The 20,180-nt window shown below is 37.1% G+C and overlaps 1 protein-coding gene across 1 annotated transcript in view; it reads right to left on the minus strand.

Annotated features, from left to right (window-relative positions):
* Positions 1–2,177: 2,177 nt before the first annotated feature.
* The window catches only part of GALNT1 (polypeptide N-acetylgalactosaminyltransferase 1), a 61,970-nt gene continuing 43,967 nt past the window's right edge, over positions 2,178–20,180 (minus strand). Inside the window, exons 5-12 of the mRNA XM_031055658.1 lie at positions 19,738–19,945; positions 18,059–18,229; positions 16,476–16,593; positions 15,332–15,512; positions 8,158–8,297; positions 7,082–7,180; positions 6,132–6,266; positions 2,178–3,802 (exon numbers count right to left, since the gene is read on the minus strand). Of these exons, the coding sequence (XP_030911518.1) occupies positions 3,671–3,802; positions 6,132–6,266; positions 7,082–7,180; positions 8,158–8,297; positions 15,332–15,512; positions 16,476–16,593; positions 18,059–18,229; positions 19,738–19,945 (1,184 nt within the window). The 3' untranslated portion in view covers positions 2,178–3,670. The remainder of the gene's footprint in view (positions 3,803–6,131; positions 6,267–7,081; positions 7,181–8,157; positions 8,298–15,331; positions 15,513–16,475; positions 16,594–18,058; positions 18,230–19,737; positions 19,946–20,180) is intronic.

The following is a 20,180-nucleotide window of genomic DNA, read 5'->3' on the forward strand; positions in this document are numbered from 1 at the left end:
CAGATGAGAACTATTGCTGTGATAAAATGAAGAGCAACTGCCAAGCCCCTTTGAATGGAACTATCATAAAAATAACACTATTAAAATACAACTTAATACTGATAAAACAAACTGACAGTTTGAGACAACAGTAATAGTCATATGTACACACAGATAACTTTTGTGACTTTCAGTATCTGAAGAGACTCAAGATGACCTAATCAGACCTGGCACAGTGTAGTTATCTAAAGTTTGTATCATAATGTGTAATTTACTTCAACTCAGTTAAAAGGCACTGGTATTTCTCAATAAATGTCTTCAGACCAGCAAATGAAAAGAGATGGAGAACAGAACACTGCCTTTAGAGCATGCATAGGAAATTTATGCTAAATACACTGAGCACAGAACAGACAAAGGTCAATAAGAGAGCTTACCAATTCTCTTCAAAATATAGCTGATTTTTTTTCACTACCATGCAACTATTTGCTGTCAAGGTTAAATAAGACAGCAGTGGGGTTTTTTTCCCCTCCTACATCTGATCTGAACAGCAATAAATGCTGAGGAACTAAAGTGAGATTTCTACTGGAAACTATTAATAAATCTCATAATACGGGTGTGTAACACAATAAGGAAAAGGCAATGCTTTGGGTTTTTTTCAGAACAGGTTAAATAAAAATACATACAGAGGTTCTTAAAATTCTATCTGAAGACTCAAGTACAAGAGGACAGACTAGATGGAAAGGAATTAAGTATGTCAGTAACTGATAGAGCCAACTAATGTTCCTACTCAAAGCTGGTGTATGGAAGCACTATGCCTGTAAGTGGGGGACCACTGCTGGGTGACTACAGCTGAGCAGAGTTCTAAGGAAGATCACTTTTCAGCAGCTCTGGGAGCTCTGGTGACATGAGCTTCTGTGGTAAGAGAGGCTCTAGGATAACTCTGTGTGTTCTATGGCTATGCTTGAGAAGTGCTTAATATGACAGAACATTTGAAATGCCCACTGGTGCAGGGATTTTTTGCAGAAGTCCTGTGCTGCCCACCAACACAGCACAGCTGCTGGGCACATGCCATGGAGACATGGACAGGCTAAGCACAGCCCACTGCCCCTAAGTAGCCCCAGCTACCCACTATGGGACTGGCTGAGCTGAGGGGTTTGGAGCCAAACCCTCAGGGCTGCAGCCACTCTTGGGACTGCTGCTTCCCCTCCCCATACTTAGCAGGGAAGAACTGGCAATGTATAGGCTGGAAATCTGACTGCTCCTTCAGCTTGCTGGCAACTTGATACATGCATTTCAAGTTGTGCAATTATTTGTACTGCAGTTCTATGTGACCAACATGTAAAATGACTTGTTGAACTAAGAAGGGTAGAATCACAGTAACACTGAGGCCTGCCTACAAGTTTAGTTACCTCCCAAGGCATGGTACTTCAGTTTTGTTAACAGGATATCACAACAGGGATCATAAAAGTGGAAAATACAAAGTGAAAATTTTTGCGTGTTCAGTGATGTGCTGTGTGCATATAAAATCTGAAACAAATTAAGAAATTTTTAAAATGTACAGGACTTTTGTACTGCATTTCTGATGCTCCTGCTTCTCACTCCATGAAAGCTTACCCAACTCTGATTTAGAGCTTCTTTGCTGGAAATGTTTTTAAAAGAATGTTTTGTGTTGGGGAAATTGTTTCTGAAGTAAAAGATACCACATTCTTAGGCACCACCACACACACATGCCCTAAAAATTGCTAGTTTGCTAAGATTAAAAAAAAAAAAAAGTTGGCACTGTCACCCACCTTGTCCTCTTCATTGACCATAAGAAAGGAATAAATCTTCCACATAACCATTAAGATGAACTTTTTCCTTTTTTTTTTAAGTCATCTTGGAATACTTCAATATATTTCTCATAAATTACTTTCATAAATCCACTTCAATCTCATAAGATTTGCAGGGCTATCCAGACAAAGGGGTCAATAAAAGATAGTTAGATATTTGGATGTTTTATCTAATATGAAACCCACATTGTCTCATCCTATGTATTTTTAAAGTAGCAATGTAATAGTACAACTTTTTAACCTTTCCCCTGTATTCTGTACGAAAACTCTTGTGTACTGCTGCAGAAATAATGGAGATAACACTGACAACAGCAACTTGGGATAGTAAATCTAAAATGGCCTTAACAGCCAAATATAATTTGACACAACTTTTGCATGAGTCTAGGTTTAATTTGATTTACAGGACAGTTGGCCAAACAATGACATTTATCAAAAAATATCCTCTCCATTACGCAAATCTCATTTTTCTTTCCAAAAGAAAATTCAATGTATACTCTGAGCAGTCAGTGGCTCATTTTCAAGATCAGCCCACACAGATTTTTCTTAACAAAACAAAGCAATCCAGTTAAAAAATGCAGACCAATGTAATGACATAGTCATATTGCTTTTGGCTATGTTAACTTTAAAAACCATGCCAATTTCACTATTTTTCTTTAGGTTTTATTAGAAAAAAGCAGCAGATCAACATTACAATTCAGAGTCTAATCTAAATATGCACTTGACAATGAAGCACATCTGAATATGAAGTGAAAAAGGATTCCAGAAAATCTTCAGTTTTGCCAATCTTCTACCCAAATCATATATCTTTTCTTCTGGCTTTCTGATGACTGAAATCAAACAAGGAACAAAAGATTTATTGCTATGAAAACAAAACTGCAGTACAGTAGTAGAAGTCTTGGGCGCTAAAGCATACTGAAGTTAACTTAATCTCAAAGTGTACTTAAATCTTTTGTTTGGCCATGAAAGTCCATAAGCTGACTGACCCAAGTATAAATTGAAATGGCAGGTCTGGGAAAAAAAAGAGTTAGACAGCATGTTAACCTCCAGTTTTCAGACAGTAATAAAAAGATACAATTGCAACAGCCAAGAAATTAAAATTAAAAGGAAAGTGAATCTGACATTCAAGAGCTCAATTTATTCTTATGCTCATTTTGTTTGCGCCCAAAATAATTTTAGACTCACCAGGACAAAAAAAAGTATTTATGGACTATCACACAATTGAAAAAGAGAAACAATTGCCTTTTGACTTGGTTATTTTCCCCCACTGAGGTATAAAATCTACATATAAATTTGATACTTCACTATAACAAATTGTACTTTTCATAGTTCTGATTTAGTTTCATTAAACCCTGTTCACTTTTTGCTTTTAAACCACAGAATTCTTATGCCATGATACTGAATCTGGTTTGCAGCTCTCTCTTTCATTTATTTGTGGATCTATATTTAGTAGTCTGGTTACCACTGCTAACCAGGAAAAAAAGAATTCTTGAAACTTTCTTCATTACAACAGCACTTTCAGCAGATGTTACTGATGTGCAAGCAAACTAAAACGATATGTAGCTCTTCAGAGAGACTATTTCATTGATTATGTTTCCACTGTCCAAATGTTCTCTAAATTATTTGCTGGAAGAAACTCTTTCGATCTTGTAAACATCAGTGGGCACAGTTTCACTGCTATGTGTGGTAGTTTCACATCCTTATACAGGAAGGCTGGTTCACAGATACTGAGAAGCTGCAGGAGTTCTAACAGCTGAGGAGCTGTGGATTCTGCCGAGCAGAAGTTTCTCCTGTTGCTACTTAACAGCGTAGCCAAAGTATCAGCCGAGGTAGCCCAGTCAATCCTTGCTCTTCTCCTGAACCTCTCAGAATATTTCTGGAAGGGTGACGTTGCGGAGCAGCCACTGCTGGGAGCGGCTGGCGGGGGGTACCTGGCTGTCCTCTTCCGTGGCTTTGTCCAGGCACTGGTTACTGTTCACATGCAACAGGGTTAATTTCTTGAAGAGAAAATAAAAAGAAATTAGCTTTATAAAAGTCACCAGACATAAGGTAACCAAAAAATTTCTAGTTGGCATCAAAACTTTTCCATAGGCAAGTAAAACCTAGACAAGACCCCGTGGTTACTGACTACAGAGCAGATCCCTATGCTAAAAACACTTCAATATGCTATATGACATTGTAGACACTAAAAGCAGTGCTTTATGAAAACCAAAACAGTCTTAACTTGTAAATTATGTTCTTTGTCAAGCAACACCCACCATTCTTTAAAGACAGTGCTACAGATATTTGAAGAGTTAGAAATTACAGGTTGGTAAGATATACAACTTCAGTTATTAGTTATAATAGTAGCTTTTATCAGATCAGAATGAACACATTGAATATCTTTTCAAAAGTACTTTTTTTTTCCTCAGCTGGGGACACAATACTGACCTTCACTATGTTCTTTCAGCACTTTTTGGGCTCTTTTTTAGAAGTATGTTCTTTAATGAAAAGTACGAGCAACTTCACATAAGCGTATATCTTTTGCAATACCTACTAATCCCCCTTATGCAATCTTTGGTAAACCACTCCATCTACACCTCAGCACTATCCTCATGGAGAAGAGATCCTCAGAAGCTGCATTTCCTGCCACTGTTCTACAGATACTCCTCAGTGCACCAACTTGCCTACAGTACCACAGGCATTACTACCTGTATTTCTTCTGTCATTCAGCAGCTCAGCCAGGACACTAGAATGATTGAAAAGTCGTGGCCTTACGTGCACACTCAGCTAAGGGTAATTAAAAAAATCAAATTCAAAAACCTGAGCACATCAATCTCCTGCACTCATAGGGGTGCTGAAGAATGAAGGAGGGAGTTGAACAGAGGAAGAAAGAAAAAAAAAACACAGAAAAAAAATCACTAGCTATGTGGGCAGGAGTTCTTTTTAAGTGCCCTATAACTTTTTTTGTGCTTTATTAGCCAGCTTTCAGTTATGCTCTGAAGATTATGCCTGGATTTTCTACTGACAAAATAAAGAGAATAAACAAATATAACCAAATTTATGGCTGAGGATCAACATAGGAGAACTCTGTGACAATCACTGCAAGACAGATTATTGTGTTTAAGTGTCTAAAGATGCATTTTTATTATCACTGATAAGGTAGAAACCTAATGAAAAGCACTTGCTCTTTGGTAAATCACTGTAGGTGGTAATATTATTTATATTATCTGCTTAAATCAGGCAAACTAACTACATTAAAACCAAGACTGAATGGTTCCCAAGATTAACTTAATCCTGCAAGCCTTCAGCTTTCTTCAGTGTCCTATCAACAATTACCAGCAATGTGCAGAAATCCTAGCAGAGATCCATTGTCTTCCACATTAACTGCCATCCTAATCACAAAATCATCATTCTCACATATTTGCTCTTGGTCTAAAAGGATGCAGGCTTTGTTAATACCTCAGCTACTGAAGTCTACAGCAAGTGTATTTAGTCAGAAATAACCCCCACCTTGCTTTTTAATTAGTGAAATGATTTTTAGTAGCTAAATATCTGAAAGTTCTTTTTAAAAATAGTCACTGCAAATATTGGCAAGATTCTTCATCCACAAATTGTCTCAGAACTGTCTTTTGGAATAACTAATATTAAATTAACAATATGAGAGCTACTTTTTTCCTAACTATCCATCAAGTCAGAGCATTACTCAATCACAAAATCATTTCTAGAGCTGGCAAATCAAATTAATGATGAATTGATCACTGGAAAATGATTTCTAGATCTGGCAGTTCCATATGAACTTCAAAGTAAATTTGAACTTTATGTAGAAGAAAGAACATGATTTAAGTAAAGGTGTTTTAAGCATCTATACCTTAGACATAACATGATTAGAAACGTAAAATCACCTTTATCGGTTTCCAATGCTCATTTTTTACTTGGAAATGCATTTCCTTTTAACTTTGTGCAAGACAAAATACTGAGTGCTAAATTTGTCACCACATCATTACTCTTACCTTTTATTGCTCCAATAGATACCTGCAATACTTCTCCATTTTTGATCTGATTGTTACACAACACTACACTATCAGATAATATTTCTCCACAGCGTCGCAAAGCATTTGCAAAATGTTCTTCCAAAAGCTCCTTCAAACTCGCCAGGTAATTAAATTAACACAGATGTCCACTGTGTGACTACATAGTGAATTGGTAACAGAGGAACCACAATCCTGACTTTGTTTCCGATTTTGTCTGTCCAATAGTGGTCCACACTGGAATATGTCGCTCTGCAGGCTCATGTAAAAGCCAAAGTTGACTCATTTTACAGTCAAAAGTCCTTAGAAGACTTACCACTGGATCATATTCCCAAAGCTGATTTCCTTTTAGATGGTGGCACTTGAGCATCGTGACTGGGCCGTTAAGTTTGGATACATCTAAACACAAATCATCTGTTCGAATTTCTTTGTTGGCAGTATATGAGAAAACCTAGAGAGAGAATGAATGAGAGGAATTGAAAAAGAACTGCTTCAACCAAAAGATTCCTGGAGTGAGGGGAAAGGGTAACATTTGTGCATTACTTCATTTATTCCCACTATTTTTTTTAATTTGCTTTCTGTTCCCTTCATTATCGTGAGGCATGGAAAGATTTTTAAAAATTTTGGGGGGAACAGATATAAACACAATCACAAGCTGTTCAGTCAAAACAGACTTTTTTTGAATTGAAGAATGCTTGCTGTGAAGGAACAGGAGAATCCCCAAACAGAGGTAATCTCTGTTTATGTGAAAACAATTAATCAGAATCATTAAGAAAGTAGAACAAACAACCAGATGAAACATAAATCCCACAACTGACACACAGAAAAAGATATATTAAAAATATATTTCAGGCACAGGCATGTTTGCTTTTGTTTTTTTTAAAGTAACAATGCCAATCAGGAATTCTAACCAGAATGCATTTCCAAAGAACATACAGGTGGGGAAGTCTAGCTCATAGCAGTCTTTTCCTCCTATGATTTTGTTTTTGACTTTAAAGTTGATCTAAAATGTATTGCAATCAGGCCTGAAAAACATACAAGCAGAAATCAACACCAAATCTTCTCATGCATTTCCTCTTACAGGTATTTTCTTCATGAGGGTTTCCTTAGTATATTTTGAATATAACTATTTATAGATAACTATTAAGATAACTATTTCATCAAAAATAACTATTTTTGATGAAAACATCCAAGAATTGTCACAAAAAGCAGTAGTGTCTCAAATAACTCAATACATTAAGAACATTCCTTTTTAAAAATTGTCACCTGATTGCCACCCATTCCATGGCAGTTAAAGATTCCAACTTTCTCATTTTCTTTTCTTGCCATGTTATCCAGACATTGATTTGTCTCCACATTTCTTATCTAGGAGGGAAAAAAGAGCACATCACCAAAGGCTGATATTTTTAGAAGAGAATTAGGTCCTTATCAAACCACAGTGGGCACCAGTTCTCTCCATGCATCAGAGGTTATGTGAAATAAATGGCCCATATTAACAATGAGGCATCACTGTCCAAACTCTCAAGCAAATGTTCAAGCTACCAGGTTACAGAACCATGATTGTTTCTTTGCTTTCTTCGGGGGATCCTTCCACTTTGGGGGCACTTTTTGCTCAAAGATTCAACTACAACGGAATGGACACAATCGAGTCTGCAGCCCAAAACCTTCAAAAGTATCAATCCCTATATCACTATATAGTAACCAGGCATGAATATCAAGTCTCTTGATAGTCATGAAGAAGCACACTCTGCTAAAAATGTTTCTTTTAAAATCAACAGTACCAAATAACTCTACAGAAAACTTGATATTTAGTTCAACGTGACTTGTAGAGGAGAGGGTGCCTACTTATTTAGGACAGCATCATCTGTTAAAATGGTTAAAGAAAAAAAGAGAAGTGCTCAGCAAGGCTTAGGATCACAAGAATTTGCTGGTCGCTGGTGAGGGCTCTGGGGGTAAAGTTCAGAACAGCTTTTAGGCAAAGACCTTGCTTGACCTAGTATAGCTTTCAAGCAAAACTTCACTTGTACTCTATACAGAGAACGTTATACAGAAAGTTATGCACAACTATATTTCTGAAGGAATATTTCTAAAGCCATTTATATGACATTTTGTATTGTAGTAGAAAAAAAAGGAAAATATTCAAATTACAGTACTGCATACCAAAGTTCAGTTGTCTGCCCCACTGAGAAGCCAGATTTGTCACTCTACATGGGACAAAAACACAGGTGCAAGATACTTGAACTTTGCTGGAGACAACTTGCATGCACTACTCAGTTCAAAACACAAGTTACTGCACAATATACTTTACATAGGGAAGATGAATATGAAAGATGAAATCTTACCTCTCCCAGAGAAAAGTAATGGCGTGGGATTTGGGAATCAGGATAAACATTCTCCAGGTACCAGGAGAAAGGCTTGCACTGGAGCTTGCGCCTGAGGCCAAGTCGTGACGATATGTCCCCATAATCAACTTTAGTAACTCCTGAAAAAAAAACCAAGTTGTATTCAATGTCTGCCAATAAATACCATTTAACAATAAGAAAATCTATCAGTATAATTTACTACTTCCATGAAAGACTTTCTCTTTAAAAAGTCATCTCTATTCAAAGGGAGTTTTGCTTAATATAGCATTATGAACATGTCTGTTGAGACCCATGACTTATTTTTCCACAACAGCTAGAACCACTCCATCTGGGCTGTGCATGACAATTTCTTACCTGTGGTTTGTGGAACAATTTGAGTGTAGTTGCTAACTAAGTTAATAGAGGAGCAAGGCTGAAACCTTTTTAGTAACTAATGCCATTCTATCCCCAGTGGTAACTGGAGTGCGTTATCTATGCAGCATAACACAGCAGTCTCCTTCTGTGGAGCAAGCAGAATTCCAATTTAATTTACTTCTGTAAGCCAGGTACCACCTGCTGGACTCTTCATCATCTATCTAACTGCATAAAGAAGCAGGCAGAAAGCAGCCTTCAAACAGAGCACTAAACCTTAAATAATTCAGCATTTGTTCAATATAACCACAACATTTGCAGGAAGTATGCTCACCATTATGACTATTATCATTTTTTTGTGGTAGTTCGCTTGCCTTTTTATTCCTTTGCTCCTCATTTATCAAAGTGCTCCTTCTTCCTGTACCTTCCCACTCCTTTATGGTTGCTTTAATTCCCTCTGAAAATTAATTTGTGCAAGTCCCATCCACAGAAGGGTTGAGGATAGTGTGCATGAACAGTAGATATTTTTGCTTCACCCAAATGCAGCACTTTTGTAATTAATATTCCAATAATAATAATAGTAATAATAATAATTAGTAGGATAATTTCTACTTTTCAAGTATTATGTCTTTTTTTTTTGTTTCCCACACCATGCTCCATATCACACAGGTCAAATGCAGTACACTACCAAAAAACCCAAATCAAAAAAATAGAATAAAAATTGGCCCCAGCAATTTAAATTCCTCTAACAGACTACAAATATGGCTCAGCTGGCCACCACACTACAGACCTCCAGCTGCACACATTTTTCAGAAATCTCGCCACCTGGAGGACTGCGAGTTACCTTGAAAATTCTTGACCTTGGAAAGAGTTTGAGACATTTCCAAGCTGGCATACTGTGTGTTAAATGGACTTGCCAGCAGATGGTGTCTTTCTACTCAATTGAGACAGATAATTGGATCAAACTTTAGCTAACTGTCTGTAAATGCCAATGAAAAACATAATATTTCAGAAAGAAAAAAATGTTAGCCAGGTTTTTAGAATTTTTTTTTTTAATGAAAGACTTTATTTTAATAAATATATTGGAAAGCTCTACTGGTAAGAGAATGAAAGCAAAGGAAATCTTGTTTGTATAGAATCCCAGAAAACTTCTGTCTGGGCTTTCAAGTCATAGAAGAAATCCCAGAACCGAAAAATACAAGACAAATTTTAAAAAACCAAAAAAACAAAAAACCAAGCCACAGAATGCTGCTCTATCTTCATGACAGCAAATATTTGCTCTACAAGAAAGCAATACTCTCTCAAAAGCTAATTCAGGAACAGAAAGGTTCCAACCACAGCTAAGAACCGGATTCTTCGTTTTTCAGTGATAAAAAAGCAGCTGATGGATGAAAGAGTTATCATGCCTTCTCACAACAACTTTACAAACAACATCCAACAACACTCAAAACGTACTCAGGTTGCTACACTGACCTCCCAAAACCAGCACTGTTAAGGCTTTGTCACATCACTGGCAATAAGAATTAAAGTCACATCTATAAATAATTAAATGTAAAGTGAGACTTAATAGCATACAAGCAAGCTGTTTCTTAAAGTAGTTTTAAATGTCACCACACAACAAAAAGTGTCAGCTGATTTTTCTCTTACATTGTATTCCATTAAACCATTTTTATTCAGAAAGGTTTTCAAAAAAATCCTCTCTGAAGTCAGATGTGCACCAAACCATACACAAAGACTACAATTAGCAGCAGGTTAGCAGATGGACTGAAGAGCAGAACAGTTAGAGTTGCCCTTGGGGTGTCCTCCAGTAAGGCTGAATTATTCTGTTTCCAAGATTTTTGGTACCTTATCAATAGTACTCTAGGCCACCTTAAGTATTTCTCTCCAGTGCAGTGCCAGTTACTTATGGGGAATTTCTTTTGGGGAAAAAACATTGGAAGAAAGCAAGGAAAACTGCAGCAAAGTATAGAGCATACTAAAAATTAGGTACAGGTTTAAATCATTATTTCCTCCACATACCAGTAAAATTTATATGTATACCACAACAGTGACATATAAGCTTCTAGGGGCTTTGGACATTTGTTCAAAGGCTCAGCTAAAAAACAAAAACCAAACTGCAAAATGTAAATTAGATCAGATTTCCTCTGAGGAGACAATTATGCCAGATTCCAAAGGAATCGTGAGGAAGACAGTCATGGCCACTTGTTTTTTCAAACCTTTTGTCCATTAAAAAAAAATATTAGGAAAGACTCATATAACCACAGAATACTTTGGGTTGTAACGGACTTCAGGATCATCTCATTCCAATCCCTCTACCATGGGCAGGGACACCTTCTTCTACACCAGACTGCTCAAAGATGCATCTAACCTGACCTTGAACATTTTCAGAGATCGGGTATCCACATCACACAAATCAGGAGTAGTATTTAAGAGATCTTGCTACTGTCATCTTTATTTGACCATAACTATATTTTTCCACAACCTCCCTGTCCCTAACTCTAGTTACATCTAAAAGTTTGGGTCTCCCTGATGATTCTATTTATCACACAGCTTGCTGTTAGCTGTGGGACAATCACATGGGTTTTTTTCCACACACATGCTTAAAGACATAATCTAAATATTTTAATATTTTTAAAAATATAATACATAAAATATTGGTAATGCAAAAAAACATCTACTTCAAATCATCCAGCCACACCAGCACCAGCCATGTTGCAACAGTTGTGCCATCCTCAAACTTTAAAGAGCTGAAGATTTCCTTGCCCAAGTTTAATGTGTGGCAATATATTTATGCTAAACTCCTTGGAAAAAAAATAGCATGTTGTTATCATCATGATTATAAATTGCTCAGTCATTTGCAAAAGCAGAGTATGAAAACTATTTCATCTAAATCTAGCCTTCTGATAAAAATAATATAACTTGTTTTTATTTAGTATTATGAAACTCTATAAGCAATAATAATTTAAAACCAATTTGTATAGCTACATTCTTTGCATTCTCAATCAATGCTAATAGGGACTGGTATCTGAACACAAAACCACATAGAAACATTTAGTTTATACTTTGAACACAGGCTTAGCTACACTGCAAGATGTGGACTCAGTCCCTCCTCTGTCCTCCCTATCAACCATAAATAATTTTTTCCATTTCCAGTCTCTACATACTGAACCTTGACCTGCTGTGCCTGGCTAGAGGCCAGGGCATGCAGTGATGAGATATGAGGTCTACAGACCCAGTTTTCAGGATAATGAACCCTGTCCCTGTCTAGGTGACTCCTGCTTAGGTAATTCCACAGTGCTGTCTATCCAGGCTTTATGCCAGCCCACTTAGTCCCAGGACAATACACCTCCCGGGTACATCCCAAAATATATCTCAGAATACACCCTTTGGGGCAAAGCTGACCAGCCTAATACTTCTGAGCTGCTGCTGCTGCCAAAGGGGCAGCTTTCCCTTGCTCACCTTCAGACTCCTGCTGTACCTCCCATGCTGACAGATGCTAACTTAACCCCGGGGAGCCAGCCCACAGGAGAAACACGCCTGAGAAATCCAAAAAGTCCCAGAAGCAGCTGATGCAGATGAAGGATTAGCAGGTGAGGGGAGATGAAGCCCTATTCCCTCCCCTACCCCTGCCATGAAAAGCAAGGCAGTCCCCTCACAGCAAGCTGTGAGACAGACATCAACATCTCGTGAAGCCTCCTCATCCTGGACAATACAGCCCTAAGCTTTTAGGCTGGAGAAAGTGATGAATGACCAGCACTAGAAATAAAGTGGCAGAGTCCACAGAAAGAATGACTGGAGCCAGGAAACAGATTATTCACATGCTGGATTTGTTTTCTGAAAGCTGAAGAGCAAATAGTCTGGGAAACAGGGCCCTGGTGTAAGACATGACTGCAAGGAAAGCCAGGAGCTCACGAGAAACGCCTGCAGCCAGTGCCTGTACTGCTGGGGAGAGGAGCTGCTGCCTGCAAAGGGACAGGCTTCATTCTGGCCAAGCAGCAGCTGCAACACGTTCCTGCCCAGCCTCCATCTGTACCTAACCACTCCTAAGCAGACAGGTGGCTTCTAAAATTCACACGAGCTTAGTACAGACAAGTAGCAGTTTCTATTGGATCATACTTATAAAAGAAGGAAAGGATTTCAGGCTTACTTTTCAAGAGGGCAGCTTTCCATTTAACTACATTATATCAATAGTAAAAAGTCTCTTGAGTTCCTATCATTCAAGCAGCAAGACATTTTTTTCCCAACACAGATTACATGAAGTGGGAAAGCTACCTGAGAATCTTACATTTGCTTTCCTGAATGAATCCCTCTGTGATTCACTATCTTAGGGGAAGAGGAAAGAAAATATAAAGGAGGAAACAAGTGTGTCTTGTTAGCTAGGCTCAGTGATGCTTGTCAGTATATTATCTCCTCCAAAATCCAATTTTTTGCATCCATATTAACTAGTGAGAAAAATCCTAGGTGCACAGAGGATTGCTTGTTTTCCTCATTCATCTGCACCAAAGGCTTGCAAACCAGCATCAGCCTAAGTATCCTCAGCTTGCTCCTTGCAAGGGCTTGTGACACTGTCACAGTAATACTGAAAGTACACATTTGTACCAGCAAACAGTTTCACAGGCTGCACACTGTGTTCTGCCTGAAGATTACTACACCAGCACTCTGTAAGAACTATACATTTAAATTTTTATATTAGAAGGATATCTGGAAAAGCTAAGTGAGCCAAGCTAGCAGAGATTCACTAAACAACTAGGAGAGTTCCTAAACAACTAAGGGACTTACTGAGACCTGTACTGATGCTATTTGCTGTCAATGGGCAAAGTCACACTCTGCAACACTCAGCTAAAATTGGAGATTTCAGAATAACAAGAATAAGCTGCTTGTGAACTTCCCAAAATGGTAATCCTTGTTAGTTGATATCTACTGGCTCTCACAACTTGTGTGGATTTGGGAGGGTGAGAGGCATGAGTAGATCCAAGTACATTTGTGTGTTCCTTCTCTGAACAACAGGTTTTCATCAGAGCTAAAGAATAACCCACAGTACTGGGCATTCTCCTCACAGCCTCAGGCAACAAATCAATTTCAGAATAACCCAACTTGTTCAGATACAATATTATCCTGTTCTCAAGACACTTGAAAATTCTGGCATCGAACCAGTGCACGGTCACGGGGACACAAACGGGAGCGTGTGACAGGGGGCAGGTGCAGATGTTCTCAGAGCAGCTCGGCCAGAGCACATCCCTATCCAACAATCACTCAGGCCATTAGCATACAAATTATGCAGACATGCATCTTTTGAAAGGAAACAAAATATACAGTGCAATTACAGATAACTGCTTAACTTACTTTCACCGTTTCAGAATTTTTACTGTCTTTGGGGAATGCATGCATATTCTACAGTACTGCAGTGCTATGAAAGTCATCTCAAAAAAACCCAATCCTACAAAATTCAGAGAGTGTAACTTCTTTTGTAGCTTACACTTACCTCACAAAATGAAAGGCATACAGAGGTGATATACAAAGTAACAGAGCCTCATCACAGCTTATCAGTAACTTGCATTTTTAAAGGAACCTGATTATTTTTTATAATTAGGTCTTCCTGTAACTTGGTACCTTTTAAAATCTAGTTTGACATGGATGCATAAGAGCAATCTTTACCAAAAAAGACTGCACCTATTTATACACAACTTTTTTGAATATTTCTACATGTTCATGTTTGAATTCATAATGCTGTATTAATTACACAACAGGGCAATAACAATAAGTTCTTAGCTTCTGATTTGCACCTAAAAAGCTTTGAATAGTAGCAAGACTCTTTTTTAAATTAGAAGTCTTACACAGCCTCATTTGAGTAAAGCATTCTTTTAAGACAAAACCACCATGAAGCTGCACTGTCAGTTGCTTCCACAAGTGTCTGTAAAACCCATTATCTAAAATTTGACACTGTTCAGACTCATACTACATTGTGTTACAGCTTTTAAATGTCAACAGTAATGCAGGTTTAATAAGCAGGTCATAAGGAAATACTACTTTTAAAGAAATTTCTTTGGAAAAGCAGATGTGGTATATAAAAATACCACTTAATACATAAAGTCTAATGGCTCAAGTATTTAGAAAGGTTGGCTTTTGCTACCTGAAGTTTGTCTTTTTATGTAACAACAAAAATAACCTGTAGTTGAAAGTAATACTTCAATATTTCCCAGGCTTCCTTTCCTTTCCTGAATTTTTTGCAGAAAATCTGATTTTACGGGAAATTTTCCCACATATTTTACATCCTCTTGTTTTGCTAACAGCCACATAAAGAAGCAATAATAAATATCGTCACAGTCAATTATATTGGCAACTTGCCCCTATACTCTAGATAGTGAAATACAAATTCACTTTTGCCACTCCTCCTTCTGGGTTTCACTTAAATCACTTCTGATGTATTCAGCATGGAATGCCTACAACATGGGAGCCAGAGCCCAAAATTCAGCACATTGCAATATGACTTTGGATGGCTAATTTTCAGCACTACAACTGAGCTCTTTGATGTTCCACTGAGCTTCAATTCTATTGCACAGGAAGCTCATTCATAAATCATGTTCATGTTAAAAAACAAGCAAACAAAAACCCCTTCAGGGCATATCTCTGGCTAACAAAATTATTTTTCAATTAAGACCTTACTTTTTGTACACCTTAAGTGAGTTCTGTCTTAACAAACTTCAAAGCAATAACATTCTTATACAAATACTCATGTTATTTCCCAGTAGTAGCAATATTTTAATTCTAAATAAGCATTTCTCATAACCAAAGACCTGCTCACCTGGGGAAATAATGTAGAAAAAGTTTTTGAATTCATCCATCCAGACTTCTGCGAGCCGCCTGTTATTTTTGTTGATTATCTGCCCTGTACCCCCTGGGAAAGTGTACGGTGTTGCTTTCCTGAACACATGCCCAACATGCGAACAAGTTACAATTTCCAAAGTGCCACCACACTGCCAGATCTGGAAGCAACAGAACAATTATTGTTAAAAAAAGCTCCAAAACATTAATCACTTGCCTCTGTTCAAGGTGGGGAAACAACATTAGCTGAGGTCTAGAACAAATGCACGGAAGAGAACTGCATGGAAGAGAACTGCATGTTTTTTCCTGCTAGACTGCTAAAGATGCTCACAAACCCAAGCAAGGCAGCATATGAAAGTACTTCAACCCATGGAGCAATACCACATCAGCCAGAGATTACTTTAAAGAACGGGGCAAGCTGACCCCTTCCTGACAAAGGAAGGAAAAGGCTCACATGAATCACAGGAACTACCAGGTGTCTAAACTAGTCCATTATAAAATAGAATCTCCACGTAAAAAAACCCACACACTTCCCAAGTCTCTGAAAATACTTTCAGTTTTATCTTGGATCTTGAAAAATAGCAGATTCAGAAAGCTGAAGTACTTCAGAATTCCCACCTATGTACTTTCTGCTGACAAATAAAATTCAAGGAAATGGTGCCATTTGGTAGGAACGAAAATGAGAATACCACCGGTTAGGTCCACAACCAAACAAATCCATGAAATCATGAAGTTAGTAAAGAGCAAGAAGACAGGGTTTGTAACAGAGGTGCTCACATGTCATTGGCACATTAAACGATGCACTGACAACATCACCCTTAACTGCTGCTCTCACAACAGCTTTTCTACCTGAATTCCTTTCAACACACAAACATTCATTCTTCAGAATAACAATCTTAATCTTTTAATCACAAAGCTATACCAACAATTCATCATGCACTTTTTTACTGGCAGATACAGTCTTTTTGTATCTCTGCGGGAGGAATTTAACAGGGAAGGGGTGTGCCAGCTGCAACAGAAGAGGACACTGGTGCAGGTGGCAGATCTGTGTTTTACAGAACTCCAGGTGCACTGTCCTGATTAATAAACTAATGATTAATAAAGCCCAGCAGAGTTTTACCTACCCTGAAGGAAATTTCTAAGTTTTCTCCACCCCAAATATCCATTCCAGCATCATATGTTCCAATTTCCTGAAAGTAATCTCTGTCTATTGAAAAAAGGCCTCCTGCCATTGTAGGTGTCCTGGGGGGAGAAAAAAAAAATCACATTGGTCACTGTAAAAACATGCTGAGATACATTTCACACTTACACTGACAAAGTAGCTGTTTATTTCCCAAGTTCCTAGCATATTCCTTCTCAGTAAGCTTCCCTTCAAACTCTGCTACTGTTGGTGTAGTTGCTAGCTCAAATTTTTTCAGAGATGGAATTAGGTAGCTGCAATTCTCCTTATCTTCTCACTTCAAACTGGTGTCAGGATAGAGAAACAGTCCCTAGAAAGCTGCTGTCATTCCTGAGAAAGACTTCTGCCTCCAATGCCGGTAACTCATAAAAAGGAAACCAGTTTCACACAGGAAAATTTTACTTCAGGCTACTGTTCCTGAAAGAGTTTTGGGAGGCCATTAATCAGCCTGCTTGCTTTCACTTTTATTGCTTCATACAAGAAAATTGTATGGTCAAGGTTGCATCCAGATTTTCCTTACAGATTCCTTATTGCTACAAAAAAATAAAACTCTGCTAGTAGTTTCTCAGAGCTTTAGAAACATCTCCCAAATTTCAACTTTTTTAGACAACAAACATACAAAAAGTAAATTACATGTTAAGCCAATGACATAACTATGTCATTTTGTAGTTCAGTTATTTACACTTTTAGCATAAATGATTTTATATTACTAGCTGTTATCCTGAAATGTCTAGGGCTTTTTCTGAAAGACACTTTAAATACAAGCTAGGTCACAAGCTAACTAAAAACTTATGTCTTTACCCCTGCTAAAAGGAAACAGAGGGAAGAGAATAAAGAGGTCTGAGAAGACCTCTTAATTTCTTAAACTAAAGACAAACAAAAACAACAAAAACCAGCAAAGGCTGGATCCTGAGCTTTATTGTAAGTAAATAATGCCCAGCTTTCAGAAAAGTAAGGACAGAAAATATAAGTTTGCAACTGTCAGAAGTTACACATTACACACAAGCTATCTTCCTCATTACTTTTGTTATAAACCTACATGACATCCAAGTATAAATTTACCTCCCATCCCACCTTTTAAGACTTAAAGTTTGCATATAAATGCACATACACCAATATATATACATGCATATACCACAAAAAAAAATCAATGCATGTTTACAAAATATAGTTTGCTTTGTTATAATAAAAGATAAAAACAAGGTTGAATTAAAAAAAAAGAAAAAAAGCTGTATTAAAATCTTGTGCATCATTATAAGTGTTACCTGAAAACCAGTAATTCTCCAGTAATTAACATAGAACTGAAAAATATTTTCAAAGTGACAAAGTGATTGATTCCTTTACTTCTACCAAAAGTTAGTGACAACCAATCCATGCAAGAACTGCTATGTTGTTCCTTCAATCAGACAAAAAAGATGCTACAACGTTTGACTAAGTACTTAACAACCTGAAGTGCTTACTTTTGAGTTTATAATAAAAACCAGATATCAGACAAAGATCTGAAACAATTTAATAATTTCTCATTACCTAACAGGGAGGGTTCGGTCTCCTTTCCGTCGGTCCATCTCTCTTTGAGGAACAGGGTACCAACGAAAATTCAATTTCCAGTTGAATCCACCATAGGTCATGTCAGAACCTGCCATATATTCGAAGGTGTCATCACTGATTACATCAATGATGGGACACACTACTGTCCTCCTAGGAAAAGGAAAGAAGCAAAATTATTAAATTTTAAACTAATACAATCTATTACTCAAAAAGGTAAAGAAGATGTTTGGTTTTTTTTAATTATTGTTTTTACACATACAGTTGAAATTTTTATACCATCTCTCAACAACATTATTCAATAAATTATTAACAGGAAACATACTAAAATTCTGTCTTGATAATTGTAAATCTGATACAATTTTGGCTGTGCCAGATCTTTTTTTTAAGCATATTTGCATTATTACCAGTAATAAATATTCATCCTCCGCAGACAGAAATAAGGATCCCAACTTTATCATTGCTACATAGTGATTAGATAGAAAACAAGAGGTTCTTGTTTCTAGTTGAGTGGTAAAAGTAACTTGCATATTTTGAAATTAAAACATGGATATTAACTCTGGGTAAGTATTTTTATACATCCTCAGGACTAAGAGATGACAGTAATTGTTAACAATATACAACTACTGCATCACAGTTGACACAAAGTGTCCTTGTCATCTGCTGTCCTGACACTATTAACATACATATTCACAGAAACCAATTCTAATCATCTTAAAGACACTTAAGTAACCATGCTCAAAGCAGGCCTCTTCTCATGGGAAGCTCTGTAAAAAGATTCAGAGGCTGCTTGTATGAAACTGAATTCAAAGGACTTAAGTGGAGATATTTGCACAAATTGTAACAATGTATGTATTGTAGTCTCACAAAACCTGATTAATGACAACAAAGTTTACTTTGTCTTTGCACAGTGCTGAACAAAGATTCTTCATTATTTGTAGCTTACTCATCATGTAACACTACGTTTTGTAACATCAAATTTCAAGTGCGATTTTTATCTATAACAATAAAAAACTAGGGATCTTCAGCACCATATTTTATTCTATTTAATGTGTAGACTACTAACAGCCTAGTGCACAACTACAGCTACTGTTCAGATGTAGGGATATTTTATAAAGCAGACAATTCTCTCACCTTCATCCCCAATACAATTTCCATCATGTATATAAGTGTAGATCAGCATGATTCTAGTAATTATTCTAACTTTAGAATATACATTCCAGAAGACCAAGACACAGCCCAGATTTCCACAATCAAAACCATTATGTAATAAAGAAATCACAATGAGAGCCTGAAAACAGTTCTTGTTCACAATGGTAGTGCTACATGAAATCAGGGCTTGATTCCTTTCTTGAGAATATCTACCCAATTCATGAAGGAATAGGCCAAGCTGCAGACTGAAGACCCCAATTTTCCCTAATTCCTCAATTTCATTCATTGCTCCCACTATTTAACACATTATTCCATGCATCCCAATATAGACTTCACTTGAAACAGAGTTTTACTTTTAAAAGTTTAACTGAATTAGCCTTTTATCCTTACACCAATGACAATTTATTCAGCTCTTCAGAAAGTAGATATTTGCTTGTAGGCTATTTTGTAATACTTGGAAAATTTCGTAAGTGAAAAAACCAAAGATGAGTGAATAGATGGATAATTACCTGTCAGCTTTGATCCTTGCCAGCAGAGGTTCAAGCCAGCCTACTGTACATTCACAATGAGCATCTAAGAAGGTGATGACCTGGCCTTTAGAAGCAGCAGCCCCCTTTAATCTTGCTCTAATCAATCCAGAACGCTGTTCCATTCGAATCACATGAACAGGTACTTTTAATTTTTTCACATAACTCTCCAGTGGTCTTTTCAAGAAGTCTGTAAAGAATGATCAAAACTGTTAGTTATGTAGTTCAGCTTTTTTTTTTTTTATGGAGAGACTTGAATCAAGATACATTTCCCCTGTTCTTGTCTATCCTTTTTCTACTTTCTCAGCTAGTTTCTTCTACATTTCACAATACTCCTTTCCACATCTCCCAAGTGTTTCACTCCATAGCACAGAAAGTTCTTGCTCTTCTTTATTTCTTAATTATGGAAAACCCAAAAAGGAAGA

This window comes from Geospiza fortis, unplaced genomic scaffold (genome assembly GCF_000277835.1).
Source record: "Geospiza fortis unplaced genomic scaffold, GeoFor_1.0 scaffold206, whole genome shotgun sequence".
Taxonomy (NCBI): domain Eukaryota; kingdom Metazoa; phylum Chordata; class Aves; order Passeriformes; family Thraupidae; genus Geospiza; species Geospiza fortis.